The 15532-nt window shown below is 35.3% G+C and overlaps 1 protein-coding gene across 11 annotated transcripts in view; it reads right to left on the bottom strand.

Moving 5' to 3' along the window:
* Nucleotides 1-14609: 14609 nt before the first annotated feature.
* The window catches only part of LOC109105414 (MAP7 domain-containing protein 1-like), a 34623-nt gene continuing 33700 nt past the window's right edge, over nt 14610-15532 (bottom strand). For all 11 annotated transcript variants that reach the window (XM_042772887.1, XM_042772885.1, XM_042772886.1 and 8 more), the window contains one exon: nt 14610-14957. In XM_042772887.1, the coding sequence (XP_042628821.1) occupies nt 14947-14957 (11 nt within the window). In that variant the 3' untranslated portion in view covers nt 14610-14946. The remainder of the gene's footprint in view (nt 14958-15532) is intronic.

Genomic DNA, 15532 nt, shown 5'->3' with positions numbered 1-15532 from the left:
TTACAGAATTCGGAGCAACTTAGTGTTCAGGGTTGGCTGAAACACAATGGTTGTAATACCAATGTTCCTTGACAAGCTTTTCTTGCGGATGTAAACATTCAAAGGATCACCTTTTCCATTCAAATATTGATGTTCCATGGACACATTTTAATTAGCAGGCAGTTCCATTGGGATTAGCAAACCCAGATGATTTGCATTAATAACAAGTGGCTGCTCGACTCACAACAATGACTCTCAGCAATTAAAAACACAGACACAGTTCAAGAATATAAATATTGATATAAAGCATATGCTAATAAATTATCATAAAATGATTACATTGACATTTAGCTAGTCAGTGGCAATAATTAGGATGTGCAGTGTGTTTTGTGCATCATATGATTCAATGAACTTATATTAATAATTTGCAAGCTACACTGCACAATTTGTGTGTCAACAAGTGAATATATATATATATAGATACAGTACCTGTCTGAATTAACCACTTGGTCTCTAGAGTAATATGTTACCAGAATCTCATCAACTGTGACCTCGCACGTGCACAATATTTGCTCTGAGGGTGTGCAGCTGTTCTGTGGACTAGATTTGTGCTTGCTGTGTGACTGACTGCTTAGCAGTACATTTAAAGTTCACACTTGATAATTGTTCAGGAATATATGGGCACACATGCTGTGAGGCTGTAGACATACCATTCGGTATAGAATTTTATAGAATTCAGTATAGAATTTTAATATTGGCCCTTTATCAATTAGCATAACAGGAAAATTTCATAACATGAAAATAATTATTTGCTTATCTGTATCAGCTAGAATTATAATATCAGTGCATCCCTAAAATATGTCACATGGCTGAACAATATTCCAATTCAACTTGTCAACAAAATAAATAAATAAACAGACCTGAAATATTAATTTAAGATTTGAGACATATGAAACTAATAAAGTGCAGGAGACTGCTTGCCAATGACAACTATAAATTGTACAGTTTAGTCATCATTATACAAAAATATCTGACCGCAGAAAGTCACAACTGACCAGTCACAATCATGTATTTCATAAGAGCATGGTAAGCATCTTTGATTTCAACAATCTATTATACGCTCTGCAAGTAATCAGTTATGAGTGCAGCCAACCACACACTGAAAATATAAAAACACAATGAAACTCAATGTAGAACATATTTCCTTTTGGATCATGGAGTAGCCTACATCACTCTGAGTGTAATACAACACTCCAAGGGTTTACTACCATTACTTTCAGAGAATGAAATGCTAAAGTAAAAGCAGTTTTGCAACAGATCACAGAACTTAATGTTTTATGTGGAGAGTGTATCTTGATAGTATTACATGTGTCGTATGCAGACTTTATGTAAGATAAGTAATTAGAAATGAAACCACAGATTAAGGGTAGCAGTGACATGACTCAAGAGGTAAATCTCTTTTATAATACTCAGAATGATATACTTATAAGCTTTGCTCACATTTGTATTAGTGTTAAGTTTCTCGGGCATATCTTCAGACAGATCTATTATGTAACAGCAGAGTTAAACTACAAATTTTATCCTTTTTCGCACACTCCCTTTGCTCAACGATGCCCAACTATGGAAACAAAATCCAAGAAGCCCATCTGGATTTTATTCCTGTTCACATTTGGTTACTTAACCGAAAATAATGGTTTCCCTCTCACTAGATCAGGCAAAAGACCTCATGAGGTTTTTATTAGATTATGTGTCATTATCGTCACGCTGCTGACCAAAAAAAAAATAATTAAAAATTAAAATCATACTTATTAACACCTTGTTTGTCCATTATTCAGACCATGTAGACTCCATCCTACTGTTAGATTTACATTCCGTATATGCACTCTTACACAAAGTTACTGTTGCTTCATTATGTTGTAGTAGATGTTTACCACTTACAGCATGAAACTGTATTACATTTTTCACTGTCTTCTGCAAGAAGTTCTTACATATATTGATTAGTCAAATGGCATTTGGTTCAAAATATGTTTTTGGATCTAAGCACCTTGTTACGTCCCGTATTATAAGGACGGGCTTGGCAAGCGCTTTTGTTGACGATAACAGGAAACCAGCCCCAGCCGACAGATCACCAACGAAACAAAACTAAGTTACATAAGTATAATTTATTTAAAGTGAAAAGAATTAAACTAAGGAGCAATGACTTCAGGGTGCCCCAAGGCCAAAATAATAAACAAAATAAACTTATAACCAAACATATATAAATTACCTAGTCAGTGAATAAACAAAATTACACAGTAACTTCCCTAACTCCCTATAAATAAACAAATCACAAACAAGACAAAAAAAAAAAATAGCAGGACACCCCTACGCTCCTAAAACAGAACCAAATTAAATCATCATAAACAAACGAACACAATAAACCAAAGATTTTGGGATCTGCCGACGGGAGGAGGAACCCGGAGCTCTTCACGCCAACAAGCCAACGCCAGAATGAGCTTCCATCTTCGGTAAGTGCCGCCCTTTTAAAGGCGGCGAATCAGTAGATCCACCTATCAGACTCCACCAACGACAGCCAATCCCTGCACACATATACAAAACAACACCCACACAAAACAGATACCTAGGATCGTAACACACCTATTAAGCAAAAAAAAAAAGACAGCTTCAAGGGATCACAATGTACAAAACAATTGTTGTACCAACAAGTGGGGAAATTAATGCTTTAATGCATTAATTAAAGTTGAATAATGCATGTTATTAAAATTGAAGTTTTATGAAGAAATGCAGAAGTTATCCAAGCAAACACAAAGTTTTTTAGGCCAACGCAAAACTTCAGCGATGTAATGCACTGCTTTTTTTTTAAATTGTGCACATTTTCAGAGGTCAAAAATCAAATGTGGGTTACTTTGTATACCACTGATACTTTTTTTTCTTTTAAAGAGGGATGTCTGAAGAACAAAAAATTGACATGTATCTTGTTTCCCTCTAACAAAACAATTAAATACCTGTCTGAGAGCCATACATTTTATTTTTTCCAATGTTTGCACGCCTTTAACTCAAAAAGAATTAAAGATATCTCAGTGGGATTTTAGATTCTGGTTCTTAAGAAACTTTTCTTTCAGAATCTTCATTTTCAAGGCCCTATTCAGTTCAATCCCAAATATATGGGATTTCAATAAGGCTCCATGTCCAAAGAGACTTGAAAGTAACACTGGTTTTAATTACACAAGCAGTTTGAAATATCTTACTACACTTCTGTATTGCATGATTGACCAATCGGATTAAAGTATTCCGCATGAAGTGCTGTATTTTTATTCAGATTAATACCAGAATATTGTTGTGCTAATGAACAGTAAATGTTTTTAAAGCCCCAGTCCTAAACACTAAAATCAGATTAGTTGATAGCAATGTTGATCGAGGAACATATTCTATATGGAAAATGGAAGAATATTTTCAGCTCTCTAGATCTACCCTTATGAGGCGCAAAGGCTGTTCAGGCAATATGCAGGGCACCTTTCTCCAGTGTGCATAATACTGTGGTCCATTTTGGTACTTCATTGGACAAAAAGTATAAATTTGAAGGCTAGAACTCAGTATTTTCCATACCAGTGATTTAGGCTTCAACTGGCCAAAGGTGCATGGAACAAGGCAGGGTTTAGAGCACAAGATATTTCTTCAAATCCCCATTCCTCAAGCGAAAAAACATGTCATGGCTCTTTAATTTCCGTACAGCAACAACTGTAAGAAGGAAAGAAGACTTTCCAAAGGTTAAACTGGATAAATCTGTAATTTGATTAAAAATAAAAAAATATTTGAATTAAACTTTAATTAAACTTTAATTAACTGACCTTGCATATCACCTCCTCTTGAAATATTTCCTGTTTTCCTGTTTTTTAAATAGTTTGTTCAACTTCCCTCAAACACTAAAACTCAATGAGTTCATTTTCTACCCTCTTTAAAAACGGTGCCAGGGCAAATTATTGGTGTGAATGGATCCACTGTTCTGCTTCTGTCTCCGTTTCACCTGTTCCAGATTTGCTCTTCTGGCTATTTGGTGCCTTCCAAAGTTAAGCAAATGGGGTGCTACCATTCTCTCTCTGCACATCTCATCTTACATACACATATCACAACCATTCACACCGGTCAGCCCCCTGCAAGCACATACACGTGGCAAACACAAACATGCAACATATTTAACAGCTCTGATTTCAAATACATTTACCTAATTTCCACTTGGCACCCGATTACAGTGGGCAAACGGGTAGAGGACAGTGGCTGTCCCAAAAATATGGAAGGCAAAGCTTCCAGCTTTCCAAAGCAGCTGGGCAGACAAGTGACACATTGTCAAATCATGAGGCTCTTTCCCATAAAACATTGTTAAACCTCGTATGAAGGTTTGACACTGTGTTCAGTCAAAAGTCATTTTCCCCATACCATATTTATACCCTTTTCCCTTTTTCTTTCTTAATGCTAACCTTTGATTTGAGCAGTTTCATATGACAAGATTTCATATCATTCTTAATCCAATATGTAAAGTATCAGTGCCATTGTCCTTTAGTCAACTAATCCTTCAGTACACAAAGGAACCTGCTATGGAAATTAGTGCACACTAGAATTAAAGCAAAGAAAAATTTCCCTTTTGCAAATATGGCACAGTTGCCAAAATCACGTCGTTGGATAATCAGTGAACCATATTACCTAATCCTGAAGAAACCTCCAGCAAAAAACTCCCCACTGAACTGTCGGTCATAAATTATGTTTAAAGCCGTTTGTTCTTTGCTCTTTAGATCATATTAGTCACGCACAGGAATACAATGGTTTCCATTAGCCTCCTGAGTCACAATCTTGCATCGCTTTTATGTGGATTTTGTTTCAGACTGTGCATATATATTTTAAATGGTCTGGTATGGTAGGCAAATTTAGTTTTGTTTGTTGATGGTGAATCATAAGTACATAAATATATTGTAAATATCTGCAGCAGTGACCTTCTATAATCCAGAATTGTTGGGTATATCACTTTATTTGAGCAGACTGATTCAGTTCAGACCTCATCAACTTGCAGAATTTTTCTGGATATGGAACAGGCTCACTTCTGGATTGAATAAAGTACAAACTGCAGAAAAACCCTTTGCTCACCATCATCTACACATCAACTACTACTTTTACTGTACTCTATGCCAGCTAGTAGCAGCTATTTATTGTTCTGTGGATTCTTGAAGAGAAGTGGCTTAGAAAAAAGCGACCTGGTTTAGAAATGAAAAAGAAAAATGAAACACATTTGTTTAGCAATACATTATTAATTTTTAAACATTATTAAACATTATTATTATTAAAAAAAATAATTTCCATTGTCAGCAGCAATTCCTCGTTAACTAATAAATCCTTTAATTAATCTGTAAAAATCATTTCAGTTTGCAACTTTAGTACTTATTAAACTCAAGCAATTAAATTACAAATATATAAAGTTCCTTTGTTTCTGTTTGAATGCCTGTGAATAAAATGCCACTCACAGGTTCGACTTTGCTGGCATATCAACATTTCAGTGACAAGGAGCTTTCTGTGAATGCTGATCCATCATGTACATCTCTGACCATTATGTATTCTGTATACATTTACATTTTTCTAAATCACAATTTTGTATGGCGGTCTGGCAGTCTTAAATTGTGTGGCTATATTTTAATTACAATTATCAATTTAATGCATCTTTGATTAATAAAAGTATCAATTTCTTTTAAAAACATGAGTATTTGATCACAAGCACTTGAACAGTATGTTTCTCAAAAAGGCACCTGGAATGAAGCTGCAATAATTCTGCAATAACTCTAAACCTCCCTAGAGGCAAGAAACAGCCATGAATACAGACAACAAGATGTTGGGAAGGGATATGAGAACCGAGGACACTGTGGATGTTAAGTAGTAGATCTGGAATAGTTGGCATCTCAATTATAAATGAAGGTTTCTCTCATCATGCCGAAGGCTAATGTGGTTAGGTCAGCCTAGCAGCCCTTGAAAGAAATCTGACTCATTGCTAAAGCCCTTGTTGCCACGGTGGGTGTCCAGAAGAGAGTTTATTTTAATAAGATGTGGCATGCCAGTGCAATGAGTAAGGAAGAACAGAAAAGCACTCTGGGTTATGGAGGAGATTGCCAGAAATGTACAAAGCTATCTGCTACAGAATGTTTCCCCATATCAAGCATACAATAATGTTCTGCAAACCTTAATGACATAAGCAAAGTTTCTTTATTTCTATTTGGATGTATGTGAATAAAATGTCACTCTTTTCAACTTATAGTGTTTAATAAAGTTTGACTTTGCTGGCAGATCAACATTTCCATGGCAAAGAACTTACAAGAGGCTTCCTGTGAATACTGAACCATCATGCTTGTCAGACCATGATAATTTTCCACTCTTAACCTGAGGAAAAGAAGCCTTTAAAAGATGAATTTATTTTACATTACATATTTGTTCCGAGAATTACAGAATGTTTTGAACCTGACTGTCATTCAACCATCAGAAGAAGAAAAAAAATATTAGGGAAACAGAAAAAGTGCATAAAATTAAAATGAGCGCGGCAGCCAGACTGGTATTAAAGCTAATTTAATAAAAAAATGTATTAATAATAATAATAATAATAAAAATATATGTCTATCTATCTATCTATCTATCTATCTATCTATCTATCTATCTATCTATCTATCTATCTATCTATCTATCTATCTATCTATCTATCTATCTATCTATCTATCTATCTATCTATCTATCTATCTATCTATCTATCTCTCTCTCTCTCTATCTCTCTCTCTATATATATATATATATACATACTTATGGGGCATATATGGGTGAATAATTACCTGCCAATTCTACTGAAACTGTCCTCTTCTTCTCCATGTTAATTATGGGGCATACCAACACAGTAACTTCGGCATTAAAATTATTAAAGGAGCATTTATGTTTAACTTCCAAGTTGGTGGCTTGTAGCTGTTTAACATAATTCCTATATTGCACAGGATGACAGCATTTCAAAAGTTAATAGCCGGATTTGTTGCTATATCAAACTGAACTGAAAATACAATAAACACCTTTATATTATGAAAAAACTTTATAGACTTTGCAAATAAACAACGATGTGTGCCTACATATATTTTATATTGAAATGTTTATACAATGCTGTGACCGCACTGTCCACATGAAGATGTGAAAGAACCATGGAATGTGTTTTTGAACCGGTTTATTGAAACAAGTTTTTCCGGTGGAAATGATTCCCACAAATCAGTTCGTCAGGGTTTCCTCCCTTTCCTGGGAATGTGTGGCATTGCAAAGTCCAATTCTTTTTAGTAACTGTTTGTTCAGATGAAAAAAATAATAAAAATGATTCACAGATTTGATTCCAATAGAGTGATTTTTTGCCTTTATATTATTTAAACGTGACTATTAATTCATGTGTTCATTAATTCTGAAATGTCTGTGATTAAATTAGAAATTATTATTACATATTATATTTAAAAAGTTGAAAAGTATAGCTTCCCCAACACTAGAAGCACAGTAATTTACTGTAGTTTCTGTCATATACTATATAACATCTCTAATATTTTGATGACTAGATGTATATGCAATAGATTATTTAACATTTACTATGGCCGATCATTTCATTTTTTAGTAGTCATTGTTACTCATCAAACTAATACATTAAGGACTGTTCAGAATGGAAAGTACATGAGTATTTACATGAGTGCAAATGGTAGGGAAAAAAACTTTTGTTTGCATAAGCTATATGGTTTTGTTTCTTTTTGTCATTACAGTGCTCATGGCTTTCATTGTCATAAGGAAAACTTTTAGGTATATGAAGGCCAACAGAGATTTATATAAGCTCTAACGTCCACAGCTGTGCAACTGAAATCAAGGATATTGTCGTCTGAGTGTGCACAAGATGTGTAATAAATATCAACATCCGTCGATCTATTCATCATCCACACCAGGTCTAAATCATCTTTTACATGACAGAGGGAATCTGGGACAGATTTTGAATGGCCATGGTACGGAATTATGAAATTTGCCACAGTATGCATGACTAAAGGAATAAGATTTGTTAGACAGCTGTTCAAATTTATTGGTTTAATGGATTCATTGACTTGAATTGTTGGTTTATGGAAAAACAAATAGAAGAAGGGATGGGTAAGGGAAGAGTAAGTTTAGCAACAGCCACACAAAGGGTATTGTAGCATACACTGGAGTTGAATAAATGAGAAAACTGTATCAGGCCTGCTGTGTATTTACGGTGCTGTGCCTGTAGTTTGGTAGGTGATCCTCACAAACACCCTGAACCTTTTAACACACTGTCCACAGTTCATAAGTACCTGTTCTCAAGTGTCTCTCGTATGCACACATGCACATATACTCACACCAAAGTTTATTAACCCCTGACTGACTCGCCTCATGAAAGCTCTGCTTCATTCCTTTGATCACAGCTTTTCTTTTGAGCCATTCATTACTCGTTTTATTATGGATATATTAAGCTATTTAAAAAAAAAAAAAACGTAAACGTAATTAAAAATGTCTGGGTGATGTAATTGTTTAAATAAAAAAATCTATATATAAAAAAACTAAATATACAAATATATTATATAAATATACTACAAGTATACTATATAAATAAATAAATATACCATAACTAAAATACTATATCATAACTGTAAATATACAAGTGTAAACACCTTAATTGTAGTTTTTCACCAACATTAAAAACATTATTCATATATATATATATAATATATATATATATATATATATATATATATATATATATATATATATATATATATATATATATATATATATATATATATATATATATATATATATATATACAGGTCCTTCTCAAAAAATTAGCATATTGTGAAAAAGTTCATTATTTTCCATAATGTAATGATAAAAATTAAACTTTCATATATTTTAGATTCATTGCACAACAACTGAAATAGTTCAGGTCTTTTATTGTTTTAATACTGATGATTTTGGCATACAGCTCATGAAAACCCAAAATTCCTATCTCAAAAAATTAGCATATCATGAAAAGGTTCTCTAAACGAGCTATTAACCTAATCATCTGAATCAACTAATTAACTCTAAACACCTGCAAAAGATTCCTGAGGCTTTTAAAAACTCCCAGCCTGGTACATTACTCAAAACCGCAATCATGGGTAAGACTGCTGACCTGACTGCTGTCCAGAAGGCCATCATTGACACCCTCAAGCGAGAGGGTAAGACACACAGAAAGAAATTTCTGAACGAATAGGCTGTTCCCAGAGTGCTGTATCAAGGCACCTCAGTGGGAAGTCTGTGGGAAGGAAAAAGTGTGGCAAAAAAACGCTGCACAACGAGAAGAGGTGACCGGACCCTGAGGAAGATTGTGGAGAAGGACCGATTCCAGACCTTGGGGAACCTGTGGAAGCAGTGGACTGAGTCTGGAGTAGAAACATCCAGAGCCACCGTGCAAAGGCGTGTGCTTTTGAACTAGAAACAGCGGCAGAAGCGCCTGACCTGGGCTACAGAGAAGCAGCACTGGACTGTTGCTCAGTGGTCCAAAGTACTTTTTTCGGATGAAAGCAAATTTTTGCATGTCATTCGGAAATCAAGGTGCCAGAGTCTGGAGGAAGACTGGGGAGAAGGAAATGCCAAAATGCCTGAAGTCCAGTGTCAAGTACCCACAGTCAGTGATGGTCTGGGGTTCCATGTCAGCTGCTGGTGTTGGTCCACTTTGTGTTTTATCAAGGGCAGGGTCAATGCATTTAGCTATCAGGAGATTTTGGAGCACTTCATGCTTCCATCTGCTGAAAAGCTTTATGGAGATGAAGATTTCGTTTTTCAGCACGACCTGGCACCTGCTCACAGTGCCAAAACCACTGGTAAATGGTTTACTGACCATGGTATTACTGTGCTCAATTGGCCTGCCAACTCTCCTGACCTGAACCCCATAGAGAATCTGTGGGATATTGTGAAGAGAAAGTTGAGAGACGCAAGACCCAACACTCTGGATGAGCTTAAGGCCGCTATCGAAGCATCCTGGGCCTCCATAACACCTCAGCAGTGCCACAGGCTGATTGCCTCCATGCCACGCCGCATTGAAGCAGTCATTTCTGCAAAAGGATTCCCGACCAAGTATTGAGTGCATAACTGAACATAATTATTTGAAGGTTGACTTTTTTTTGTATTAAAAACACTTTTCTTTTATTGGTCGGATGAAATATGCTAATTTTTTGAGATAGGAATTTTGGGTTTTTATGAGCTGTATGCCAAAATCATCAGTATTAAAACAATAAAAGACCTGAAATATTTCAGTTGGTGTGCAATGAATCTAAAATATATGAAAGTTTAATTTTTATCATTACATTATGGAAAATAATGAACTTTTATCACAATATGCTAATTTTTTGAGAAGGACCTGCATATATATATACACACTGTATATAATTAATATAGCCCTGTAAGCATAAGAAACCTGTTTCAAAAACGAAACCTGTTTATGAAAAGGGCCCAATGATTATGAAAATAAGAATTTGATTTCCAAAGCAGAATAGATTACCACAAATTTCACCAGCCCCATATAACGGCACTTTAGCCAGACACCTTAAACATCAGGTGAATTGGAGAGGGCACACCAGAAAGACCAAAGCTGAAGTGAAAGAGCCATCTCTCACTGGGAGAACTGCAAAACAGGCCTGTTTGGTAAGCACCCATCCCTCAAACACTAATAACAATTTTCAGTGGGCTTATTTTGAGCACCAGCCATACTGCACCCTCGCGTCAATATGCCATCATACGATAACAGCTGTGGGAATGGGACCTACTGCCTGGGAGATGGGACAGCTGAGAGTGAGTGTGAATAGGGCTGGGGACAGCAGTTTGTTTGAAGTCCTTTGATGGTGTAGAAACTCAGTGTGGAGCAATGGATGTTCACTCACCACAGAGCTTGACCGCTCGATAACCCTTATACTTCATGAACGGAGTGGTATGGATGACATGTTTGCCTTTCAGCAACATTTATTAGATGTTTAAGACTAGTTCAACACTAATTTCCCCAACAAACAGCAACAAACACCAGATTCCAATGGTTGTTTGGTTTTCTGCATCACTGAAACTTTGAATCACTCCAAGTTTGAGTTCCAGATAGAATGTTTCAGTCCGTATTAGTGGTGGGAATTTTTCAGTGAATCTTTGCGCATGCAGGTTACATCATTACCCCAAGTAGGTGGTGACAGTTGTCTTTATGAGCGAGTCAATGGAAACATTCACACAAGAAAATCATTCATTCTGAAACAAAACAACAAAGAACAGCATACTGGCATACTACTCCATCATATAAAGCTACACACTTAAAAGTATCTACTTCTTCTCAAAAAGAGTACATACTTTAGGGTATAGTACAGTATAAGCCATGTTGGCAAATGAACTCAGAATAGAAGCGCAAATGTTTTTTTTCCTATAGAGAACCATTATAAAGTAAACACTTCACCATTTAGCACATTGCCTTCATATTCCAGCCTCATTTGCTTGCCAGTATAAAACATGCATCATCAATAAGGTGTGTACTGAATTTGATACTTTAATATCACTGTTTTAAAGGCACTTTAAGTGTTTTCGCATTAAATGTTTTAGAATGTCCTGCTGTTTTTAGTGATTGAAATAATTGCCGTGGGTGATTTATATGGAATGCTAATGGCCAAAACTTGCATTTTGATCATAATCTTTGTTTTACTCTTTTGAAAGGCGATCTTAATATTTTTAGATTGGAACGGATAGAAAATGAACAGGCTTGTGCTGCAGTTCTATGGATGTTTTGCCCGCCAGGTCTTCGAGCCAGTCATGTCACTGAAAACTAAGAATTGGTACATGTCTATATGACTGATTTAAACACTGATTCATTCAGGAATAATCCAAATGAATGAGTCAATAAATCAATTATTACTGTTAGATTGAAAAACATTGATTCATTTAGGAATGATATTCTTGATAACTGCTTTCACTATTTTTTTTTTTTTTTTAAGTTGGTAGAACAAAAGTAAACAATCTTTCTGGCAGTATTGTGTAAAATGTAAGTTACATTTTTTTTTTTAATCTCACTAAACAATAAACAAAGTAGACTATTGGCTATACTACATTTTCTGAAGAAAATGTCAGTTGTGCCTTAGTGATGTTCAGTTTGCTTTATAATGAGTTATATGTATGAAGTAATTTGCTTGTTAGCTTTATGAAGTTATCAGAGGAACTCCAGAAAGGCCATGAAGAGATAACACGCTGTAAATCAACATGTCAAAAACTTTATGGTGTGTTTCCCCATCTCACACCCAAGCTATTCCAGGACTGTTTGAGTGACATGACCTTACTATGAAAGAACCTCTGCCTTCTTGTTTCCATCACATCTATGCCAATCGTATACCTTCCACCTTGGCATTGCCTCAGTGCTGTAACTCACTAGCACCTGACATAGGCCTAAAAATAGCCCCTCTTATTTTCCCCAGCAGGACAACACAAGCGGTACCCACAGCTGGAGAAATCCCCACAGCAACAGCACAATGTTGAAACAAACCCGTCATTTGTGGGACCATCTAAAGTTACAGGGAACACTAGGCCAGAAAATATAGCGAGTCCCATATTTCACATTCTTCTTTGAAACAGAGGCAGCAAAGAAAAATAAACGTTGGCAACCTGTCTGAATGTCTTCGGGTGAGAGAAACCTGATCTGTGGGTCTGTACATACGTGTTGATTTGCTGCCCTCTACTTGTATGAATATGACAGATGTGTCATAATGGACAACAATAAACCATAACCTCTGACAAATGGTGCTACAAAGGTCAGAGTTACACTGTTTACAGAAGTCTCACCTTGCAGACATGAAACAGGAGAAAAAAGAAAAATAGGATGTAGAGTTTGAACCTAAAAATAGAGGCAAAAAAAGAACCTCTTCTCGACCATGCAAAATCTTCTGAAAAGTAACCATGGTGATTGTGGTTTAGTGCAACTTGAGTTCTGAACACAAGCTTTGGGGGTGGAGTGAGAGACATAAATCAAGGAGGTTTTAGATGTTATGCTATACAGATAGCAAGAGTGCTGAAGCATGTGCACAAAGATCACAGGGATGTGAGTTTGATACAGGAATCTAACTCATGGCTCCATGGCCTTCTCGAAAAGCATAAGTAGGGGCAGCTGAGCCATTTAGGACCCTGTTAGATTTCCCAAAAGGATATGCATTACCTCTATAATCACAGATCATCGCTATTTAATCTGCAAATACAGCAGTCTAAAGAAAGAGTTTTTTTCCCCATTAAATTTAAATTGCATTGGACATTGACTGTTTGAATAAATGTATAAAAAAAAATAAAAAAATCTTTATAAGGATTAAAAAAAAAAAAAAAAAAAAAAATCAATAAAAGTTTTAAGACCCATTCACAGCAAGGATGATAACTATAACAATAACAATAAAGAAATATTCTAAACTTAAACTTAAAAATAGTGGAGTCCACACCAAAACTATAACAGCACAGAGGAACAATATCATTGGAATCACTTTCAAAATGACTATTTTTATCTGATGAACGATAAAAAACAATGACAGTCAATCAGAATCAATTCTGCTTTAAAGAGCTCCAGGATTTAAGGCAACAGCTTACAGAATGGCAGCATGTGCTTATAATAAACAAAATGATATTGGGAGTTAGTGTAGATGCCATTATAGTTATATTGTTCTTGGTTTGAATGGACCTTTTCAATCTTACATGATTTTGCCCATTTTATCCAACTTTAAGGATTGAATGAAATTAAAGGGAAATTTTCAGAACATAAATTTCCCCTTTAACGACTTTTACACGCACCAAATATTTATATCACAGAAAAAAAACTAACTACTCCAAAATTACTCTGAATTAATGAGGGCATAAGTAATACACACTCAGTTTCAGCTCCTCAGAATGGATCATAAACGGAAACACTACACAAAATTATTATGGCAACAACCAGGGTCACTAGTTTGCACTCTCATGTTCTAACAAAGTTCCAGAGTGGCTATAAATTGCCATCATTTGGAGTAAAATAGGATGCCTTTGGGTATTGGCGATCTGTTCTGGTTTATAAATAGACATAAACTTGAAATAACAGGCATTTTATCAATAAGAAAACCAGGAATATTATGGTAAGGCTCTAACATAGAACATGTCAGTAAGTGACAACAGTTGCAGTTGCATGTGCATCTGGCTGTTGATATATGGATATTACACATTTCTTATGCAAGTAAGCACTCAGGCATTTGTCAATGTTTACATCTGTATGCATTGATCTGGTGCAACTCTGGCATTCAAATTTATTTCACTATGAGACAATATTAAAAACATCTCTAGCATTAAAAACTCAGTTCAGACGGCAGTCCCTTTCATTCTGTTTTATTCACAGATAGTCTCCTCCCATGGTCAAATTTACATTATTCACATACAACTGTACCCAGTAGTTACAATTCTCTTCTTAAGTTAAATAACTAAACATTAAAAAATAAAACACCCAAAGCACTTCTGCGTTCAACCCATTATAGCATGAATAACGACAAGGATTATTGTTTGTCACAAGCCTTTTTTAAACAAACAAACAAACAAACAAAAAACCTAACATTGTTCTGTGGTGATCAGTAAGAGGCATGAATTGGTCTGCCATAAAGTGTGTGAGGTCAGGGTCTTGATGAATGGTGATTCTGGTGTACGTTGCTGTTTAGCTTAGCTTGATTGTTGTGTAGCTTCCTTGTAATTTCCATCAAGCCCCATAAGAGAGGCTCTGATGGTGGGGTTGCTCTGTACAGTCTAAACAGGAGACAGTTTTTGGGTTTGGCACAGGTCTCTTGCATGCTGTGCTTCTTTCCACCGGGTTCCTCAGGCAGACGGTGTTGAGGGACTCAGATTCAAGGCTTCATTCAAAAGTTTATGACCTCAGAGGACCTCTGGTGGAAGAATATGGAGATTAGAAATGTAACCGTTTAATGTATTACAAAATGTAATTAATCAATTAGATTTCCAAAAATTAGGACACACTGCTAAGATCCTCAAAGCTCATGAATTGATTTTTTTCAGCCTCTTACGCCATGAGCATTACGTTTTTAAGACTCAGACTGTATTCTTTTTAAAAAGTACATTTAAAAAAAAAACAATGCTTAAAAAGCACTTATTACCATGTTAAGATCACCTGGATTCACTAGTAGATATATACACTACTGTTTAAAAGCTCAAGGTCAGAAGATTTTTTTTAAATTCTTTTATTCTGGAAGGATGCATTTAATTGATCAAAAGTGATATTAAAGAACTTGCTATTAAATCAAAGAATCCTGAAAAATGCATCACAAAAATATTAAGCAGCACAACTGTTTTCAACAGTGATCATGTGAAGACTGGAGTAATGGCTGCTGACTGTTACAGGAATAAATTACATTTAAAATATACTCAAATAGAAAACAGTTATTTTAAACTGTTATTATATTTCACAATATTACTGGTTAATACTGTATTTTAAATCAAATAT

This window comes from Cyprinus carpio, chromosome A16 (assembly GCF_018340385.1).
Source record: "Cyprinus carpio isolate SPL01 chromosome A16, ASM1834038v1, whole genome shotgun sequence".
In the NCBI taxonomy this organism is placed as follows: Eukaryota; Metazoa; Chordata; class Actinopteri; order Cypriniformes; family Cyprinidae; genus Cyprinus; species Cyprinus carpio.
The sequence above is the reverse complement of the archived record's forward strand: the minus strand, read 5'-3'. Positions and strand labels throughout refer to the sequence as shown.